Genomic DNA, 17,502 nt, shown 5'->3' with positions numbered 1-17,502 from the left:
ACGACACATCCAGTAACTTTAAATGTATGACCTGGCAAATGTACTACGGCTCTTGGGTTCATAAATCAGACTCTTCATGATGCTCGTAGGGAGAACTGAACTCGGCAGAGCTGGATGCAGCTCAGCCACCCGCACTACAAAGCGCCGGTGTCTCCCTGTCATTTCACATGGGGGTTGAATCTTTCAGGTTTCATCTGAAATGGGTCCCCTCTGGGAACAGACGTCCAGATGTCCTGGGACACCCTGGGAGCTGGGGAAGCCCTGACCCACTTGGGGTGTCTGGGGGAGTCTTCCCTGTGTTCCCAAGTGTCTCCTGCTGCCTTCTCGTGCCCTGAACTTCTCCCTCACTCTCCCACCTTCAGTCTGAGCTTGTGCAAGATTTTGTAGCTGGAAAACAGTTGGGCTCAGCGATCTTATGGTTATTAGCCAACCTAAATGGTTCTATGAAAATACTTGTTCAACTCTTCCCCAAAGGAGTAGAAGGGTCAGGGGCCTTAGAGGCAGGTTGCCCTCAATCTCCTGCCTGCTCCTCTGCTTTCTGGCTTTTTTCTGACCTTCCTTACTCTGGGGAGCAGCTGAGAAAAAGGAAAGAAAAGACTTGAGTTGGAGGGAGGGAAAAGAATATCCTGAACAGGCACATAGTGTCATGGCCTGTCTGCCAGCTAGTCCCTGGCTGCTGCTGCAGAGCCCACAGCTGGGCGGTGTGTGTGTGTGTGTGTGTGTGTGAGATACTGATCACCCATGGGAGAAAGCATGCAAGGTCGGGGAGCGAGCCGTCCTCTTTTCTGTAGGGGACATGCTGGTACCCCCATCTTGGAGAAAGCCCTGGCTGGGTGTTTAGGTATCACCTAGAATCTACTTTTTTCTTCTTTTCCCTCTTATAAGGAATACTGAACTGTTGGTGGGTTTCAGGGATGGGGAACGATGTGCACCCAGCAGTATGTTCACTGCAATCTTGCAGACTGGAGCTGCACATATGTAACAAATCATAAGCTTTGCTAGAAGCTTTTTGGAGGAAGGAAATTGGCCTGGTAGGAGAAGAGTGAGGAACTGTAAACAGTCTGCAGTTTCCCAGCTCTTTAGGGCAGATGAGGGCCCTTTCCAGTGAGCTCAGCATCACCCCGTTCCCCTGCAAGTGCTGCAGTGAGGGGTCGAGCTGGGCTGAGCGAAATCATCTCCTCCAGCTGTTGAGCATCTGCCCGTGGGAGCTGCTGTGGCTGACCAATGGTGACAGGGGTTCGTGCTGGGCAGACCCCGAGATGGCCCTGGCCCCGCTGAGATGGGCACGATGCAAACACAGACTTCACCGACAGTGAGGCGTTTGTGAGCGCTGTGTAGCCGGTGACTAATCCAGAGCAAATAACAGGGTTGTCCCCTTGAAGAGAAGCTGACAGGCCCACACTCGCCTCGTACTTACACTGCTCTCAAAGCCACATTCGTCCTTGCAGTGTCAGCTAAGACATTAGAAATCAGTCCTGCATGAATCGGTGGCCTGGCCAGATGTCAGGGTGATGGTGACCTTGTTTGCAGGGGGGACCAGTGGAAGGGCTGGGGGATGCAGGGACTGTGCCGGTGGGCTGCCGGGAGCAGGGCAGGGAGGAGGAAGCTGGTCCTGTGGTTTGGTGCTGGCACCAAAGAGCCTGCGAAAGAGGTGAAGGCTCGGCTGGGATCCTGCCATGTCCAGCATGGCCGGTGAAAGCAGGCTCTGGCTGGGGAAGGGATGGAGGGGCTGGAAAGGAAGGGGGAGGGACAGGACCTTCACTGTAGAAGCATGACTGTCTACAGCCCTCACATGGCCTGGGGAGCCATGTCTCATTGACTTCTGATGGGACCCTCCCTCCCCAGGTGGCCTGGGGTTCTGGAGATGTCCTTCTTCACTGCCCCGAGCCCTGCAAGGTGGCACAACCCATCATGGCTGGCAGAGGTCCTGCTCAGTGACTTCTAGCCAGGGCCACTTGCAGGAAGTCACCCAGCGATTAGAGCTTGTGTCACCCAGATTAATTAGCCCTTGAGGAGTGGACTCCCCATGGCCCTGCTCAGGCGACATGTAATGCTTTGCAGGCTGCTACTGCTCTGCAGGGCTGAGCAATGGCAGGAGAAGGGCAATAAGGGTTAAATCCATTGGCTGGGGTTACCGGTCTCTAATTGCTTTTTTCTTTACTCCCCTGTAAAAAGCCAGTCTGGGGTCAGCAGCCTTTGTCACATGAGGATTAAAATGCTCAAGCGAGTTAATTCCAGGGCTGGTGTCGCTGCCCTGCTCCTCATATCCCTGTTTTTCCCATCTAGGTGCTGGAGGGAGCTCCTGACAGAGGGCGGCTCAGTGTCTGAAGGTGCAAACACTGCCCTGAATGTGCTGCCTCTGGGAGACAAGAGAGCATTTTCCTTGGAGTGTTAGTGCCTCCAGCCTGCAGCTCTAGTGCCCTCTGTTCTCTCCCCAGAATTCAAATTTAAAAAAGAAAAGAAGGCATCTGCATTTCAGCTTGCTGCTAAATGTCAGGGCACAGTCCTGGAGACAAGTGTTGTTCAGAGCATCTAAGAGATGGGAGGGGAACGTGGAGAAGGTTTGGGAGCTGAAGTTATCAAACGCATGTAGGCGTGTCAGAACCAGGGTCCCATCAGAAGTCAATGAGATGTGGCTCCCCAGGCCACGCGAGGGCTGTAGACAGTCATGCCCAGCTGCACGCGGTTCCCCCAAGAGCTGGGTAAACTCATTGCATGTTCTCCTCTAGGTGGTTTTCCATCAGCTAAAGCAGTTTGTTTGGGAACTGTTCAGAACTGAATGGCAGGGCTGAGCACGGGGGAGTGCTAGCTTTGCCTCCTGTATCCCCGTGCCAGGCTTGAAATATGGGGGGAGGAGGAGCTGAGGCAGGCTGAGGCTGTGATCCCTGTAGCCAGACTTAAAAGCACTTGCCGTTGTCAGTGCTTTGCTGTAACTCAGGGTAAGGGGAGCTGAATGTCCTTTTCTACTGCCTCATTTTGCTTGTGGCTGCTACCTTTTCTCCTGAAGCATCGCAACAGTCTTGGTGTGACAGCACCTATGGAACGGGCTTCATCCCAGACAGGGATATACATCCCCTGCCTGGTCATCCTGATCCATCTTGGCCATCAGGTTGTTGGATACACTGGAAAACACAGGGAGACAAGATCCTCAGCTGGCAGAAATTGCCGCCAAGCTCCGCGTGGCTTTACCCATTTGCCAGACTCACGTGGTTTTTACTCACAACCCATGGGTGAAGCGGGGACGGTCCGAGCAAGGCTGCCCAGCAGCCCCCTCCCAGGGCTCCCCTGCTCCCCCCACGCTTTCCTGGCCCCTGCTGAACAGATGGTGCTGATTTTCGCAGAGAGGGTGGAGGAAACAAAGCCCAGAGCGCTGAGAGGCTGCAGCCTGTCTCCCAAACGCAGCCCGGGGGATGACATCTGTGGGGACGGGCTGATGCATGTGGGTGTCTGTGGCGTGCCGAGCCCCGTGCCGAGCCGGCACTTACGCCTGCCCTATCTCACTTTTCTTTCTTCTTTGTTTTATTTCCTCCTCTCTAGATAAAGAAGCTTGCGGACCATTTGCAGGGATGTTGGTGAAGCGAGCGGGCTGCCTCCCCGCCTCTGCCCAGCGCAGGACCAGAGGCTGACTTGAAGCTGGCATGTTGCCCCCTCCAGCCCCTGCTCGGCCGTGCAATGCCCAGCCCTGCCTGCCCTGCCTGCCCTGCCTGCCCTGCCCCTAGCCTTGCTTTCCACCGGTGATACACCCTGCTTTCCCCCAGCTGTGTTTCAGAGAGGCGGCAGTGAGCATGCTGAAGGAATCCAGCCTGCAGCCAAAGCCCAGAGGAGTTTTGCAGTGAGGCCAGTTGCTTAAAAGCCAAAAAGTTGCCCCTTCCCTGCCCCGGCGTGGATAAGCATCTCGGACAGTGAATTTCTCTGTGCTGAGTGGGTGCTGAGGTCCTGGGCTGCAGGCTCGAAAAGGGGGGCTGCCATGGAAGAGAATGTGTTCAGTGTGCAGCAGATACAGCCCAATGTCATATCAGTGAAGCTCTTCAAGCGCAAGGTGGGCGGCCTCGGCTTCTTGGTGAAGGAGCGCGTCAGCAAGCCGCCTGTCATCATCTCGGACCTGATTCGGGGAGGGGCTGCAGAGCAGAGTGGCCTCATCCAGGCTGGGGACATCATTTTAGCCGTCAATGGCAGGCCCCTGGTGGACATGAGCTATGAGACCGCGCTGGAGATACTGAGAAGCATCGCCTCTGAGACCTACGTGGTCCTCATCCTGAGGGGTCCTGAGGGCTTCACCACTCACCTGGAGACCACTTTTGCAGGTGACGGGACACCAAAAACCATCCGTGTCACCAGACCCCTCTGCCCGACTCCGAAGGCGGTTGACTTGTCCAACCCAAGCCTGCACGGCAAAGAGCAGCCGCTGCCAGCAGCCGACCGAACCATGGGCTCCCTGTGGACAAGAGAGATGGGGCGGGAGGTGGAGCCAATGGTCCACGTTAACGGTGTTGTTACCAGCAGCAAAGGGCAGGATGCTGGGAAGGGGAAGGAGGGTGCTTGTGGTCACTCTTGCCTCAACGGCGGCGTGGAAGACAATGAACTGCTCAAAGAAATCGAGCCTGTCCTGGATCTCCTGAACAGCAGCAGTAAGGACAGCGATGGAAATGCACCCTCCAAGGTAGAGACAAGAGATATAGAAGTCCAAGTGGACTGGTAGGTCCCTAAATACGTTTTTTACATTTGGTGAAATGTGCTGGTTTTGGCTACCCAATGTGGCTGGTTTAGGTGTCGCAAGCACCTCTCCAGAAATGGCTGCTGTCTGACACAGCAGGATGGAGGTGGAGAGGAAGGGATGCAAAAAAAAGGGGGAAGCAGTTGATGAGGGGAAGATAAAAGTAATGAAAAATTGGTAGCAGATGGTGGAAGACAGGGAGAAAGATGTAAGCATGGGAAATCAGGGAACAGTAGGAGTAATGTCTCATGGAAAGCTGAGCTTTGCGATGTGGTGGATCACAGGCTGGGCTGGGGTTTGTTTCTGTTCTATGTTCTTGATCTTATTTAAGTTTAAACAAAATCCCGTGCCTCAGTTTCCCCACCTGCTAAATAAGATTCATGGTATTGTCTGTCCACGCTATCCTGCTTTAGAGCTCTCCGGTTGATATCTACTATTAACAGCAGGAGAGGGAGAAGGAAGGTCAGACCAGGAAGTACAATGCTTCCCAGGAGAAATGAGTTTCAAAACCTTCAGTGCTTTTGGCTTGGGGAGGGCAGTGGGGACCCCCCGTCCAGCTCCAGCTGAAGCCAAGGGGACCTCTGTGCAAGGGCAGGGGGACCTGCCTTGGGTGCTCCCGTCTTCTGGGAAGGGGGGTAATGTTTCATGTCGAGAGCTCCAAAATGCCCATCCCTTGTTGAAATGCAACAGTGGATGTGCCTGTTCATTCCCTCTGCTCTTTCTAGATCGTGCTAATTATTTCCATATGTGTATGCATGTATAACGAGGGCGGGGGCCATGCATGCTTGCCCCATGGCCTCTTGAGGAGGGTAAAGTCCCATCACGTGGGTGGGACTGCTTCATTTTTGGTATCTGCTTCTGCAAGGGACCATGTGTGTGGTGTTGCCCTCCTGACCTCCCTCAGCATTTCCCTGAGACGCAGACCATTCTGCGGAGCCAAAGCAGCTCCCTGTGGCCCTTCATGCTTTGCAAAAATGTTGTTAGTAGCTTTTCTTTTTTTTTTTTTTTTTTGGTACCAGCTCTGTCGCCTGCTGGCCATTTATTAACGATGATAGGCTGCCTTTACCCGTCACCTTCCCCCGAGACCCTGAACACGTTTTAGCAGTGTCAAGTGCCGCGGCAGGTTGTGGCTGCCCTCGGTTATTGACTGGCTGTAAGAGCCAGGAGGCTTTATCAGGAGGGTTTGCTGAAGCTCGTGATCTTGGGTCCGTGACAGAGGGATTTGTAATTTCAAGTTCCCTTGCTGCACCTGCTTCCTTAGGGAAGGGGGAAAAAAATTGTATGTCTTTTTTTTATTATTATTATTGGAAACAGCAAGAGGGGAAAGGCAGAGCTGTGGCGGAGTGGGTTCCCTGCCTGGGTTGGTGGCAGAGCCCAGGCTGAGCTCCTGATCACCCCCATCACAAACCAACACTTGCGCTATGTGTTCTCCATCTTTTTTTATTATTTTTGGTTGTTTTATCATCACTGTTTCTGCTCTCCCAAATTATGCATTTTTTTTCTGCAGCGGACACGGTTACTCAAAGCCTGTTAAGGTGATCACACTGAGTCAGAGGGAAAAAAAATCTGCTCTGTGCCGGCGGCGGGTGGCAGACATCTGGGAAGAGCGGTGGGACAGGGTATGCTCGGGGACATCCTTTCCTGCCATGTCCCCCCCCCCCCCACACACATATCCTCAGGTCTCCTGTGTTTGTCTGTTTTCAGAAACTGTTGATTTTGATCTCTGCTGCACAGTAAAAGGCAATTTAACCCCTGAGCCTGGTGTTCTCTGGTAGGCTGAGGGCTACCTGCCTGGAGTGTACGTCCTTTAATCCACCACCCACCCATCCCTGGGGGAACCTGGCTTAAGCAACCAGAGAAGTGAGACCTTGCAAGGGTTGTGCTTGACTACATGTCCAACAAAATGTGCAGGGTTGTTTAAAAATCCCCTCTGCTTTTGCTAACATTGCTGCAGTGGAGCTTGAGGGTCCCAGCCCAGTGAAGCCCCCGGGGGACACAATCCCAAGCACTGGTATAAATTACAACCTCACTCTTCAAACTGTCCCCCCATGGTTCGCACCCCATCCCACTAGCTGCAGCATCTCCAACGAAATTCTGCTCCACCTGGGGAGAGGGATGAAAAATGTCTTTTTTCATTAAGAGACCTCTTTTACTCAGAGAGAGATGAAACCAAAACACTTTGAATTCACTTAAACTGAAGGACCTCGAACCAGCCAGAATCTTAGTGAAGTGGGTACTTCACCAATACTCCACTTTATTCATCAATACCCTTAAAAAAAATACATCTTTTTAATCTAGGTACCTTGGGACTGAAAATCCACTTTTTGGTCAAAATTAGTCATCTTAGTCTGCTTGATGAAAAGCTGCAGCCTCACTCTTGCGGTAGGACTCTTTATGAGCCAGAAGACCTAGGCTCGAGCAGAGAAGCGGGCAAGGAGATATACTGCAGGGAAAACTTGTCAAAAGCCGCTCTGCAGGGTAAAGGGCATTTCTCGGCCGCCTCTCCTCCCACTCCTGCGACGTGCTGGAGATGAATCATCTCCTCGGTTTGGTCTCAGGCAGAGCTGGGGCATCGTGAAGGTCTTCTACAGTGAAAGTTTCCTTGGTCCAGAGGAGAAGTGCAGAAAGGTCAGGAAGCAATGGGGAGCAGATAACTGGGGAGGCTGTGTTGGTCGATGCCAAAGAAATGCCAAAAAAAATAAGCAAGTCTTATCAGATCGATGCAGCTCTCATGCTGTAGGCTGTGACTTCTCCAGGCTGGGGGGCAGCAAGCAAAGCTGGCATCAGTCAAAACAGGAATAGACCTCTACCTAGACACCAGTGTTGTGCAAAACCTTGCTCAAGGTTGAGCTTGACATGTACAACCTGTACCACTTGACCATCGATCCAGCTGGAGATGCTGGTCTTGGGACCAATCCTGTTCTGTCTCCATCTTCACCTGGTGCTGACCTTCACAGCCTGTAGCACTTTGTCAAAGCCGGTCCAGCTCACAGAGCTGTGACAGCTCTCCTAGGGCAGAAAGGAATGGCGCACGTTTGAGGTTATTCACAAGGAGCCAAACACTTCTTGTTCAAGGTGGGCTTTGCCAAAAGCAATTCAGATTACACCTGATGCTTTGGGCTTCCAGCCCATGTCTCTAATGTTACTTCCAAGGAAAACTGGACACTGTGAAGTTTGTACTGGGGGAAAATATCAGTTCATCTTCATCCTCTGCACCACAGCCTGCACTCCCAGGAGGAGCTGTCCCTGCGGTGACCTGGTTTTGGCTCCCTGCTGATTTCCAGCTGTAAGGTGCCATGGGTCCACCGTGCCTGCCCAGGGGATGGGCTGCGACTGTGGCTGCATGTCTGCTACTTGGCCTAAGCCATCTGCAATGAAGTCGATCATAAAACAGAGCATGGAAGTGGGGCACAAGGTATGATGAGAGCTGGCATTTCTGCCATGAGGCTCACCGTGGGCTAGAAAACAAAAATAGAGTTTGATTCACTCACTGCCAGCTAACCTAGGTCTGTTTTTCCCTCTGAGCTCTAGGGAGATTGTCATGTCCCATCTTCGCTCCCTCTCCACACACACCCCCCCCCCCCGAGTTGCCAGTATTTATTTTTCTTCTCAGGTCTATTCCATAACATGAACAGCATGATGGAAACATGGCAGTTTCAGTCCAAAAAGCAACATCAGCAGCCCCGGAGAAGGAGAAGTGTGCTGAGAGCAGGAATTCTGTTTATGAAGGGTTTCAAGGTTTCAGGCTCCATCCTGAATTGGAACAAACCCCGTAATTTTGCAGTTCTCGAAGAGAAAATTCTCTTCCTCCCACCTCCTTCACCACCGCCAAAATCTCTTTGTGTTGCTCAAAACATTTCATTTGCATTTCTGATGTCTTCATTATTCTGTACTTGGACATGAAACTTTAAAACCTTTGAAATGAAAAGGTTCCCTGAAACTATCATGTTATTGCCATTCTGCAAAATGGTGAAGTAGGAAGGTTTTGGCAGTGAATAACCCTCGCCTTCTCCCTTGGTGACTTCTTCTTCCTTGTCACTGACTACATCAGCCTAATCCAGGGAGGCATTTTGTGCCTGCAAACAGCGTATTCTACCCAGATATACCCCCTTGGAGCCCTCTTGGACTGGTCTCCAAAGCACTCTTCACCCACTCAGCCCCCTGTGCTGGTGCTGCTTCTTGTATCCCATGGGACAGCCATTCTTGTACTTGGTCCCAGCAGCCAAACCCACGGCCCATGTGTGAACCTGTGCTCTCCCCGCAGACCTGAACCATGTTTGGTCTCCAAACAAGGTGCTGAAGCTGGAACCCTCCAGGTGGTCTTTGGGCACAGCTGGGAAGGGACGTGCGTGGTGGCTGCAGGTTGCATCTGACGCTGGCTGAATCTTGAACAATGACAATGGGACTTTGGGATCGCGTGGATCTGTTCCCAGGTCTTTATCTGTCAATGCCTACTCAATGGCATTTACCAGCCCTGTATTTCATAGCCGCTCTGTGCAGCTTGCCTAGCTCGTTAGTCCATAATCCCAGCACTGGGCACAACTCAGAGGCGCTCTGACCTTCTGAAGGCACAAGATTTTCTTCAAGCCATGCCGCACGCTTGTCGGCAAGGCTTTTGTCTTCCTCCTCTGGTGCTGTTCAAGCTCCCCCTTCTCACGCTCCAGGCATGCTGGCCCTGCTGCCTCTCTGTGGAGTCCATCCCACCTCTTGGACTTATTCCTTCTGCTTCCAACATTTCTGCTTCCTTCCTGAGCTCTGCTCCATCCTCTGCACCCTGCAGATCCCGGATCCTGCCTGATCCCATCTCCTGCCTCTCCCTCAAACAGGTGCTGTTGTGCCAGACTTTGCTTTAACCCTCGAGAGGAGGAGTCCGCAGCCAGCGTGTTTTCCCACTTTGCAGAGGGTGAGCTGCCCCAGGGGCACAGCAGCAAGGAAGCATTCGCTCCTGGGGCTGCAGTGCCCTCCGGAGCATGGCTTTCCATGGGACAAAAGAAAGGTGAAGCCAGAGCCATTTAGCCTGGCTTCTAGCACTGGAAGGAGGAGCAGTGCACAGTGCAGCCTTGTACTCCAAGGACACACCAGAAGAAGGGAAGAAAGTAAGAAGGGATTTCTCTCCCAAAGCTCAGAGCAAGTGAGGTGGGCAGGTGTGAGCTCCCCATGCAGTCCCAAGCTCAAGCACAGTGTTCCAGCCAGTGGGACCAGGGCCATCCCCTGCAGCTGCAGCACAGGGTGCAGCTACCGGCACCACGGTGCAAGAGCCATCGCTGGAACATCGGCATCCTTATTGCTTCATCCAAACCGGCCCCTGGGGACTGCAGCCACTAGTGGTATCTCTCATGTATGCCTGGGAAATCGGAGAAATTCTTCTGCTGAGCAAATTCAAAGGAGCAAAGTGACAAACTTTCTTTTTGCTCTTTTTTTTTTTCCCTTTTTTTTCTTCTTTTCTTTCTTTTTGGAAAAGCTTTGGAAAATTTTCTCAAAGGGCTGTCTCAGCAACTTCCCTTCTGCTTCATCACTCTGAGCACTGCAACATCATCAAATTAGTCAAAAGAAAACAGTGGTGCCTCTCATTTCTCCAAACAGCCAGATGCTCTTTCCGAGGTGAGGCAGCATCCAAGGAGCTGCCTTTGCACCAGTGGGGGAGGGCAGGATTCCTCTGTCTTTTTTTAAGTAACAAATTTTGCTTTCAGAACAAAAGATGGCCTCAGATGGGTTCCCTTCCCCAAAACCTGTTCTGGATCCAAAAGACCTTGCTAATAGTATTTAATAGATCTGGCAGCAGGTCAAGGTCAGAGAGGGATCTCTGGATCCTGGATCTGGCCTTTGGGAGAGTTCAGCCAAACAAGGGCCTCCAAGGACAGAACTCCAGCATTGCTTCCAGTGCCTCAAAGACATTAAAGTGGTGATTTAAAAAAACCTGTTCAATACCCCCAGGTGCCCAGGCTGGGTCTGGCAGTGATTTGGGAGGATTTCTCCAAAGGCTGCTGGGAGCTGAGGGCAAGCTCCCCATCCCCTGCATAGCTGCAGATGGGGCTGCTCCTACGGCAGCTCCCTGGAGATGTCCAACCTGGCTGCCTCAAAACACCCCTCAGGGGAACTGCACCCTCCCCATGGCCCACTGGGAGCCTGCGAGGGCAGCACTTTGGGCTCTCCTGTTGAAAAAGGGCTTTTGGAACCATTATCTGGAGGCTGAGCTTAGGCACGGTGGTTTGGCCATCTGCCAGTCTCCTAGAGTGCGAGGGGGATCCTTGTATGAACACTGCAGGTCACCCCATGTCTCTGCTGGGGGCTGCGGAAGCCAAGTCAAGGAGGAAAAGAACTTTTCCAGAAGGACCCTGTTCCTGCCTGAGCTCACAAACAAGGCAGTTACAAGAAATGGGCAGGAAATATTTGTAAAATGAAGCAATTTATTTTTTTCAATTTTCTCCCCCATCTGTGCTAGGACTGGGGTGAAGCTGTGGCTTCTCTGAATAGGCTTTTCTCTCCCTGTCTCTCTCCAAAAGACAGAGCCGGATACTTCTGGGCAGCCTCATCCAGAAGAGGTCTGTGCTAGCTCAGCGCTGGGGCACGCACCCGCAGCCCTGTGAGCCGCAGACCTCCTCGCCCGACACTAAGCAAGCCGCAGCACAACACCAGCGCAGAGATGAGAGAGACAACGGCGAGTTTAGTCTAATAGCTTTGTTGCAGCTACGCTTGACTGTGCTTTTATAGCAGAGACTAAGGGTGAAGGCAGCACCTCTCTGCCCTGTTCACGCAGCCCTAAGTCCATTAGGAACAACAACACGCAACTCGTTTCTGCCCCAGTTGCAAATATGCAACGGGGTGTGGAGCATTTGCTCCTGAGCATCCAACCCTTAATGCCCACCTGGACTTCCCTGTTCCTCAGGATGGTGCATCTCGTCAGGTGATGCTTGAAGCCAGTGAATGGGAGCAGGGCCCTGCTCCAGCAATACTTGTAATACACAAAGTAGCCAACTACAGCGATGACTTAATTCAAGCATCTGGTCTTTCTCCGTGCCGTTGGCACAGGTGCCAGCATTTATGGCTTTGCTGGTGTGCAGACAATGAGATTACGCGTGCAGCCACCCAGCCGAGACCTTCGGCTGCTGCTGCCGATGGATCAATTCCTCTCTGAGGTTTCCTTGTGCCGGCAGATGCCTTTTTAGATGGGCTTGCAAACACCTTCCTGGAAACAGCAGATTGAGCCAGGTGCCTGCAGGCATACGCTCAGTGTCATTTTGGAGATGCCTGTGGAGTATCTGGCATGCCGGGGTCTGTCTGCCTGAGCCTCTCCTGTCTGCACAGAGGCAAAGTCTGTGCCCCTGGAGAGGCACTGTGGTTCCTCAGGATGCAGGTTCCCTCTTTAAGTCCCAGGCACCAGTAAAGCCAAGGGATTTCTTCCATTGCCTTATGGAAATTAGTGTTCTCTGGGAGGTTTAATAGCTGGTCTTGACTTATAGGGAAGAGCCAGATTTACTGAATTTTCATCCTGCTAATCCTCTGTCTCATTGCTGGGAATTCTCTAGATGGAGGTAGGCTGGATGTGTCAGGAGTCCCTAAGCTCCCCCTTTGGGTGGGCTGGTAGAGGACAGAGTGTGTGCTGTATGGTTCATGGTTGTCCCCAGCCTTGGGGCCAGTGTGGCTGCTGAGTGCTGCCGGCAGTGCTGCCACCCGGTAGGGAGTGCTGGGACCTGTTGTCTTTGGCCGTGGCTGTGCAGTGTGGTGGGTGGGGTTTCTTGTGTTTTATCTGATTGAAACCCTTTCATGTACTGGGAGGAGCCAAGTCACAAAAGAACAGTTTTCTTTTCCTGGGAAGGTGGTGGTGGTGGTGGGGTATAGAAAACCCAGTAAAAACTGCCCCTACAGCACCTGTACCTCCTCACTTGCACCAAGCTGGCCATTTGCACCCTAAGGCAGCCAACATTTGGAAGGTGTCCAGGAGCCTAGTGTAATAGTTTGGCAGCTGAACATTGCTCTGTAAAGGCAGAAAAATTAAAGAAAACAGAGCACAGGGAGCACATCATGAAATATTTTCCTTAAGCTGTACCTAAGATACGAGCTGAGGGGCAAGGAGGATTGTGAAATGGAATTTACTTGTACATACATGTCTTCCCATGACTGTGTCAAGAGCATCGTGTTGGTGTGAATTCTGTCCTGAGTGTAAATGCCCTACTTTGGTCGGTGCCCAGAGCCCGCCGTCACTAATGGGAAGTCTCATTATTGACTTTAGCGGGCATCTGGAAGACTTTTAAGAACTGACAGCAGGAGCAAAACAATTGCCAGAGCGCATTACCTCGATGGTCTGTTGAGCAAGGGTGAAGGCGGCGTGGCTGCAAGCCATGGGGCTGTGTCCCTGCTGGCCCATGGCCCTGTGCAGCCCAGCCCATGGAGGTCCTTCCCACGTGTGGTCTCACCAGGTTGGTCGGTGCCTTCGGTGCAGATGCCACAGCCTGCCTTCTCTGAATGTCATCTTTCTAAACCCCATTTGTTTTTCTCCTTCGTGAGGGCTCATATGGCAGTGGTTTTCCATCACCTGCTTGGATGGCATTTAACAGCCTCACCGCCACCCCCTGGTATGGTCCCCAGGCAGACTGCATGCACTGTGAGTGACACCAGTGTCGCTGTGTAGGCCAGGGCAGCCACTGCTGGGGACCTTCTCAGTCCCCCAGCCTTGCCAGCACACCCAGCTCTGTGGAGGCAATCCATCAGTTTGCTTGAGTAAAATCACTTGTGCTTGCCGGCATTTGCAGCACCAGTAAAGGTCAGGAAGAGGAGAGCGAGCTGTCTCTCCCTCCTGGGAGCCACCTATTTTTTCTTGGTTTTTTTTCCTCTCCTCCACTCATAAACACCAAGCTGCTCTGCAAATCCAGCTGGCTTTGCTAGGAGGTTTTGCTATGAGGTTTTGCAGCTGGAATTGCGTGTGGCTTTCCTTTCCCCAGCTATGTGCTTGCTCTCGCAGGGCTCCAGCATGGCTTTGGGATGCAGAGGGTCTGGCGTGTAACCCCGCTAGAGCCGCTGTCAGGACAGAGGTTTCCTGTTGTTTTGCAGGCATTGCGCGGGATAATTTCTGTTGTGTTTGGGTTGCCCTCGCTGTGGTGACTCATTGCCTTGGCCCAGGCAGAGCATTTCCTCCCCTTCCGCAAGGTGATGTGTGAGTTTTTGCTCCTGTAGGAAGCAGCTGGAACAGGTCCTGGAGTCATCACTCCAGGACCTGGCCCTGTGGTCCCAGCACCCAGCTGCCCTCCAGCCTGCTGACCCAAATGGTTTTTAACTCTTCAGTTTCAGGGAAGGGGAAAACAAGCCACAGAAAACCTTACCAGCTCGGATGGAGAGCGATCGTGTCTTCGGTGACCTGTGGGAGAAGAGCAATGTGCCTGTGGTCCTGAACAACCCCTACTCTGAAGCAGAGCAGGTAAAAGCCCATAGCTCATGCTGTTTTAGGTGGGAAGGGTGTCTGGGGGTGCATGACCTGTCCTGGTGAGCTCTCGCACCACAGAGAACCTACAAGGGCTACCTGCACTACCCTGAAGACCTTTGATCCCAAGAGATAGTGTTGATGTGGTGTAGAGCCCATTTGGTCCAGAAGCCACATTCTCCATAGCTGGGGCGGCATATAGGTCACTGGAGAACGATGCTTTTCATCCAAGGGGACAGAGTGGGATGGGAGCACAGCCAGGGACCAGGACTCTGAAATCTCCCTTGGGACTGTCAATCCTTTTCATGGCAAAAAGCCGAGTTGCATCATTAAAGTCATTTTGATTCACATGACAGTAATTCAATAGAGCACTTCAGATAATATGTTGTATGGTGCCTTTTCATCTCTTCACACTCCATGGGCATAAATTCTCAGGCTTCCTCACCAAAAGTGGCTTAACTCCATGTTTGTAGCAAAGCCAGAGACGTAAGGCAGACCCTGCCAGGGCAGAAAGATCACCCCTGGGAAAACATGACGTGCGTGACCACTGCCAAGCCTGTTCGGGCAAACATATCTCCCTGATGGGATTAACCGGCAACAGGGCAGGACATGGGGGACCATTTGGTCTTCTTGCTTCACTGTATTTCTCAGAGTGACATAGTAAGGACTGTTTTCCAAGGGAAGGGAAAAAAGTGCTTTTGTGGTCCTATGAAGACTTCTGAGAAAATCAGTATTTCCTCAGCTCAGGAATGTCTTCAGCAGTTACATCTGGCTGATGCCTCTTCCCAGCTCCAACAAGCTGCAATGCAATGCTCCTCGCTGACGTGCCACCTGCAGACGGCCACAGAGTGGGTGCCACTCGTGGTGTGGTTGACACCCAGATATTGAGCCTGGCCTTGTTACACAGCAGTGTTCAGTGGCACATCCCAGGCCATGGCTCTTCCGGGGGTGTTTTCCCATTTCACAGGCATTTTACAAGCTGGGGGTGAGGCCGCATGAGGTGACACGGTCCCTTCACGCCCATGGAGGTGACATGATCCCTTCATGTCCATGGAGGTGACATAGTCATGGCTGTGGTGGTTTAACTCTGCCCCTCATTCCCCTTGTGCCAGGAGCACCCTACTTTCCCTGGGGACTCCTGAGCAGAATGATGTTCACGTACACTTTTGCAGCACATGCAGTGTCGGAGACTCATGAGACATGCGAGACCCACCGGGCAGGTGTTGATGCACCTGTGGGGTGGCTGAGATACCCCTGATCATGCCAGACTTGCTGCACGGTTTTAACCAACCTGTCTGGGTTTTTAGATGCAAGTGGAAGTGATTTCCATGTTCCCCACACCCACAGCCCCTAGCAGCATAGACAGCCTTACGGTGGGTATTGTCCTCCATCAGCACATGCAAATGGGTGCATCCAAGAGCTGCAACACGCTGTGTTCAGCCACTGGAGAGCTGTCCCTGGGCAGCCCCATGTCCCGCTGCACAGTCAATGCACTGTGGCAGGTATCACAAGCCCATTTCACCCAAGGACAGATCACTGCTCTGGTGCCTTTGCCTTAGCTCTGGAAAGACATTGTCTTTCTGCGTCCTTTGCTAAGCTCCTTGCATGTACATGTCTGGTACTATAAGTACTTTATAACCTTCTGTGTTCAGAGCTTAATTTCTCTCAGTGTTACGACTGCCAAAACCCTCAGTCTTAATCTGCTATTAAACTCTTTAATATTTTTTTTTTCACTAGATGTGCAGCTTTCTTTTTATCCTTCTTATGCCCAAATTGCTATGCCTGCTTTTCTGGAGGCAGTCTGGTTTTCCCCCATGTTCCTTGCAGCCGTTCCGCCGGGCTGCATGCAATCAAGGCAAGTGAACTTCTTGCAAGCGGCAATAAATACTGTTAACACAGGGGCAAGTCAAGCCAAGAGTGAGCTTTTTATACACGTCCTTTAAAGCAGGGTTTGGTGAATTCACTTGGCCAAGTGTGGAATGCTCACTGAGGCTCGTAATAAGGTGCTGAAAGACCCGTTGGGCATCGATCCCTATGCCTTTTTTTTTTTTGCCAAGTCACACAGTGTGTTTCACTTGTTTCCCAGGAGCCCAATCCCTCTGGGCCTAAACATCACCAATGGAAAGATGCTGTGACAGCACCAGCCCAGGTCTCGCGTGAGTCATGTTTCAGTCCATATAGATTGATTTGTTAGCTCCAGGGTAACCAGGGAGGTGTGTGCCCGTGTAGCTAGCAGAGGAAGGGAGTCATATCAGCTCTGCACTTGTAAAGATGATTTACAGCTTTATAAAATTGAAAAGCACACTTTCAGCTAGCAGGGTTAATGCAGTCCAGAAGGAAATGTCAGCATGCCTATATATCTATGACCAGGGCTAACACTGCAGACCTTGTCCTCCCACAGCCGACGCATTTTGGCAGGGCAATACATGCCGTTGTCACAGGCAGGGACTCCCAAAGTCCAGCTGGGACACATGACGAAGGCTGAGGACCTGTAAAACTCAGGTCTGCACAAAGGGAGATGGTTCCTGCTGTTCTGGCCCTAGGAAGTGCTTGGGGCTGGCTGCATTTCTGCCCTGCATCTGTGAGAGCCGCAGACAGCTCGCAAGCTGCACGCTGACGATAAGTGCCAACATGCTCCCTTGTAAAAGATGTTTGCATAATGCTTGTGTGCCCGACTGGTACGTTAGTCTCTTCATTTGTCCCACTCTTGAGTCACTGATATCACAGCTGCCTAATTAAAACATGAAAGGATCTCACACAACCTCCCTGACAGAATCAGGGGTAATATTTGGCTTCAGCTTTGCTATGCAGGGAAGGCATACATACACACATGGAGTTCTTTCTCAGTCTCTTCTGGGTGTCGCTTTCTCCACAGCTGCTCTGTGATGTGGTTGCCAGACCTGGCACCTCTGCTTCTTGAGGATGGTGTCACCTCGGCTGCTCCAGACGGGCTGGCATCCCAGGGATTCGGCATGCCTCTGCACCATGGCCCTCTTTCAGCAAAGATTCAAACGTTGCCAGTTCCTGCAGGGAAAAGACAAAAAGGAAAGGGAGCAGCTTTGAGAGAAGTTTAAGGTAGAACATCTGTAGGCAGATGTTAAGCAGCCAATGTCCACTAGCTTGGACCACGAGCTTGCTCACTCTCAGGACGGGGCCATTGCAACATCTGGATTCATAACCCACTTTTGGGCCATACCTGCTCCAGCAAGATGTTATTTAGCAGCATGTCTCCTAAGCTGCACCAGAGCCCCATCAGCAAATCAAAACTAACTCAGAATCAAAAAGCAGTGCTGGATACAACCACCACTTTCTGCTTGGTACTTCTAGCTCTGTCTGGCAGGTGGAGGTACAGGTTTGGGGTTTGTTTGCATTT

At 52.0% G+C, this 17,502-nt stretch overlaps 1 protein-coding gene across 1 annotated transcript in view; it reads left to right on the top strand.

The window, feature by feature from the left end:
• NOS1 (nitric oxide synthase 1) overlaps positions 1-17,502 on the top strand; it is a 66,005-nt gene that overhangs the window by 12,858 nt on the left and 35,645 nt on the right. Inside the window, exons 2-3 of the mRNA XM_013295770.3 lie at positions 3,538-4,695; positions 13,994-14,126. Coding sequence (XP_013151224.3) covers positions 3,968-4,695; positions 13,994-14,126 — 861 coding nt within the window. The 5' untranslated portion in view covers positions 3,538-3,967. The remainder of the gene's footprint in view (positions 1-3,537; positions 4,696-13,993; positions 14,127-17,502) is intronic.

Source organism: Falco peregrinus, chromosome 2 (assembly GCF_023634155.1).
Source record: "Falco peregrinus isolate bFalPer1 chromosome 2, bFalPer1.pri, whole genome shotgun sequence".
NCBI lineage: Eukaryota > Metazoa > Chordata > Aves > Falconiformes > Falconidae > Falco > Falco peregrinus.
Note: the sequence above shows the minus strand (reverse complement) of the source record. Positions and strands in the feature narration are given on the sequence as shown.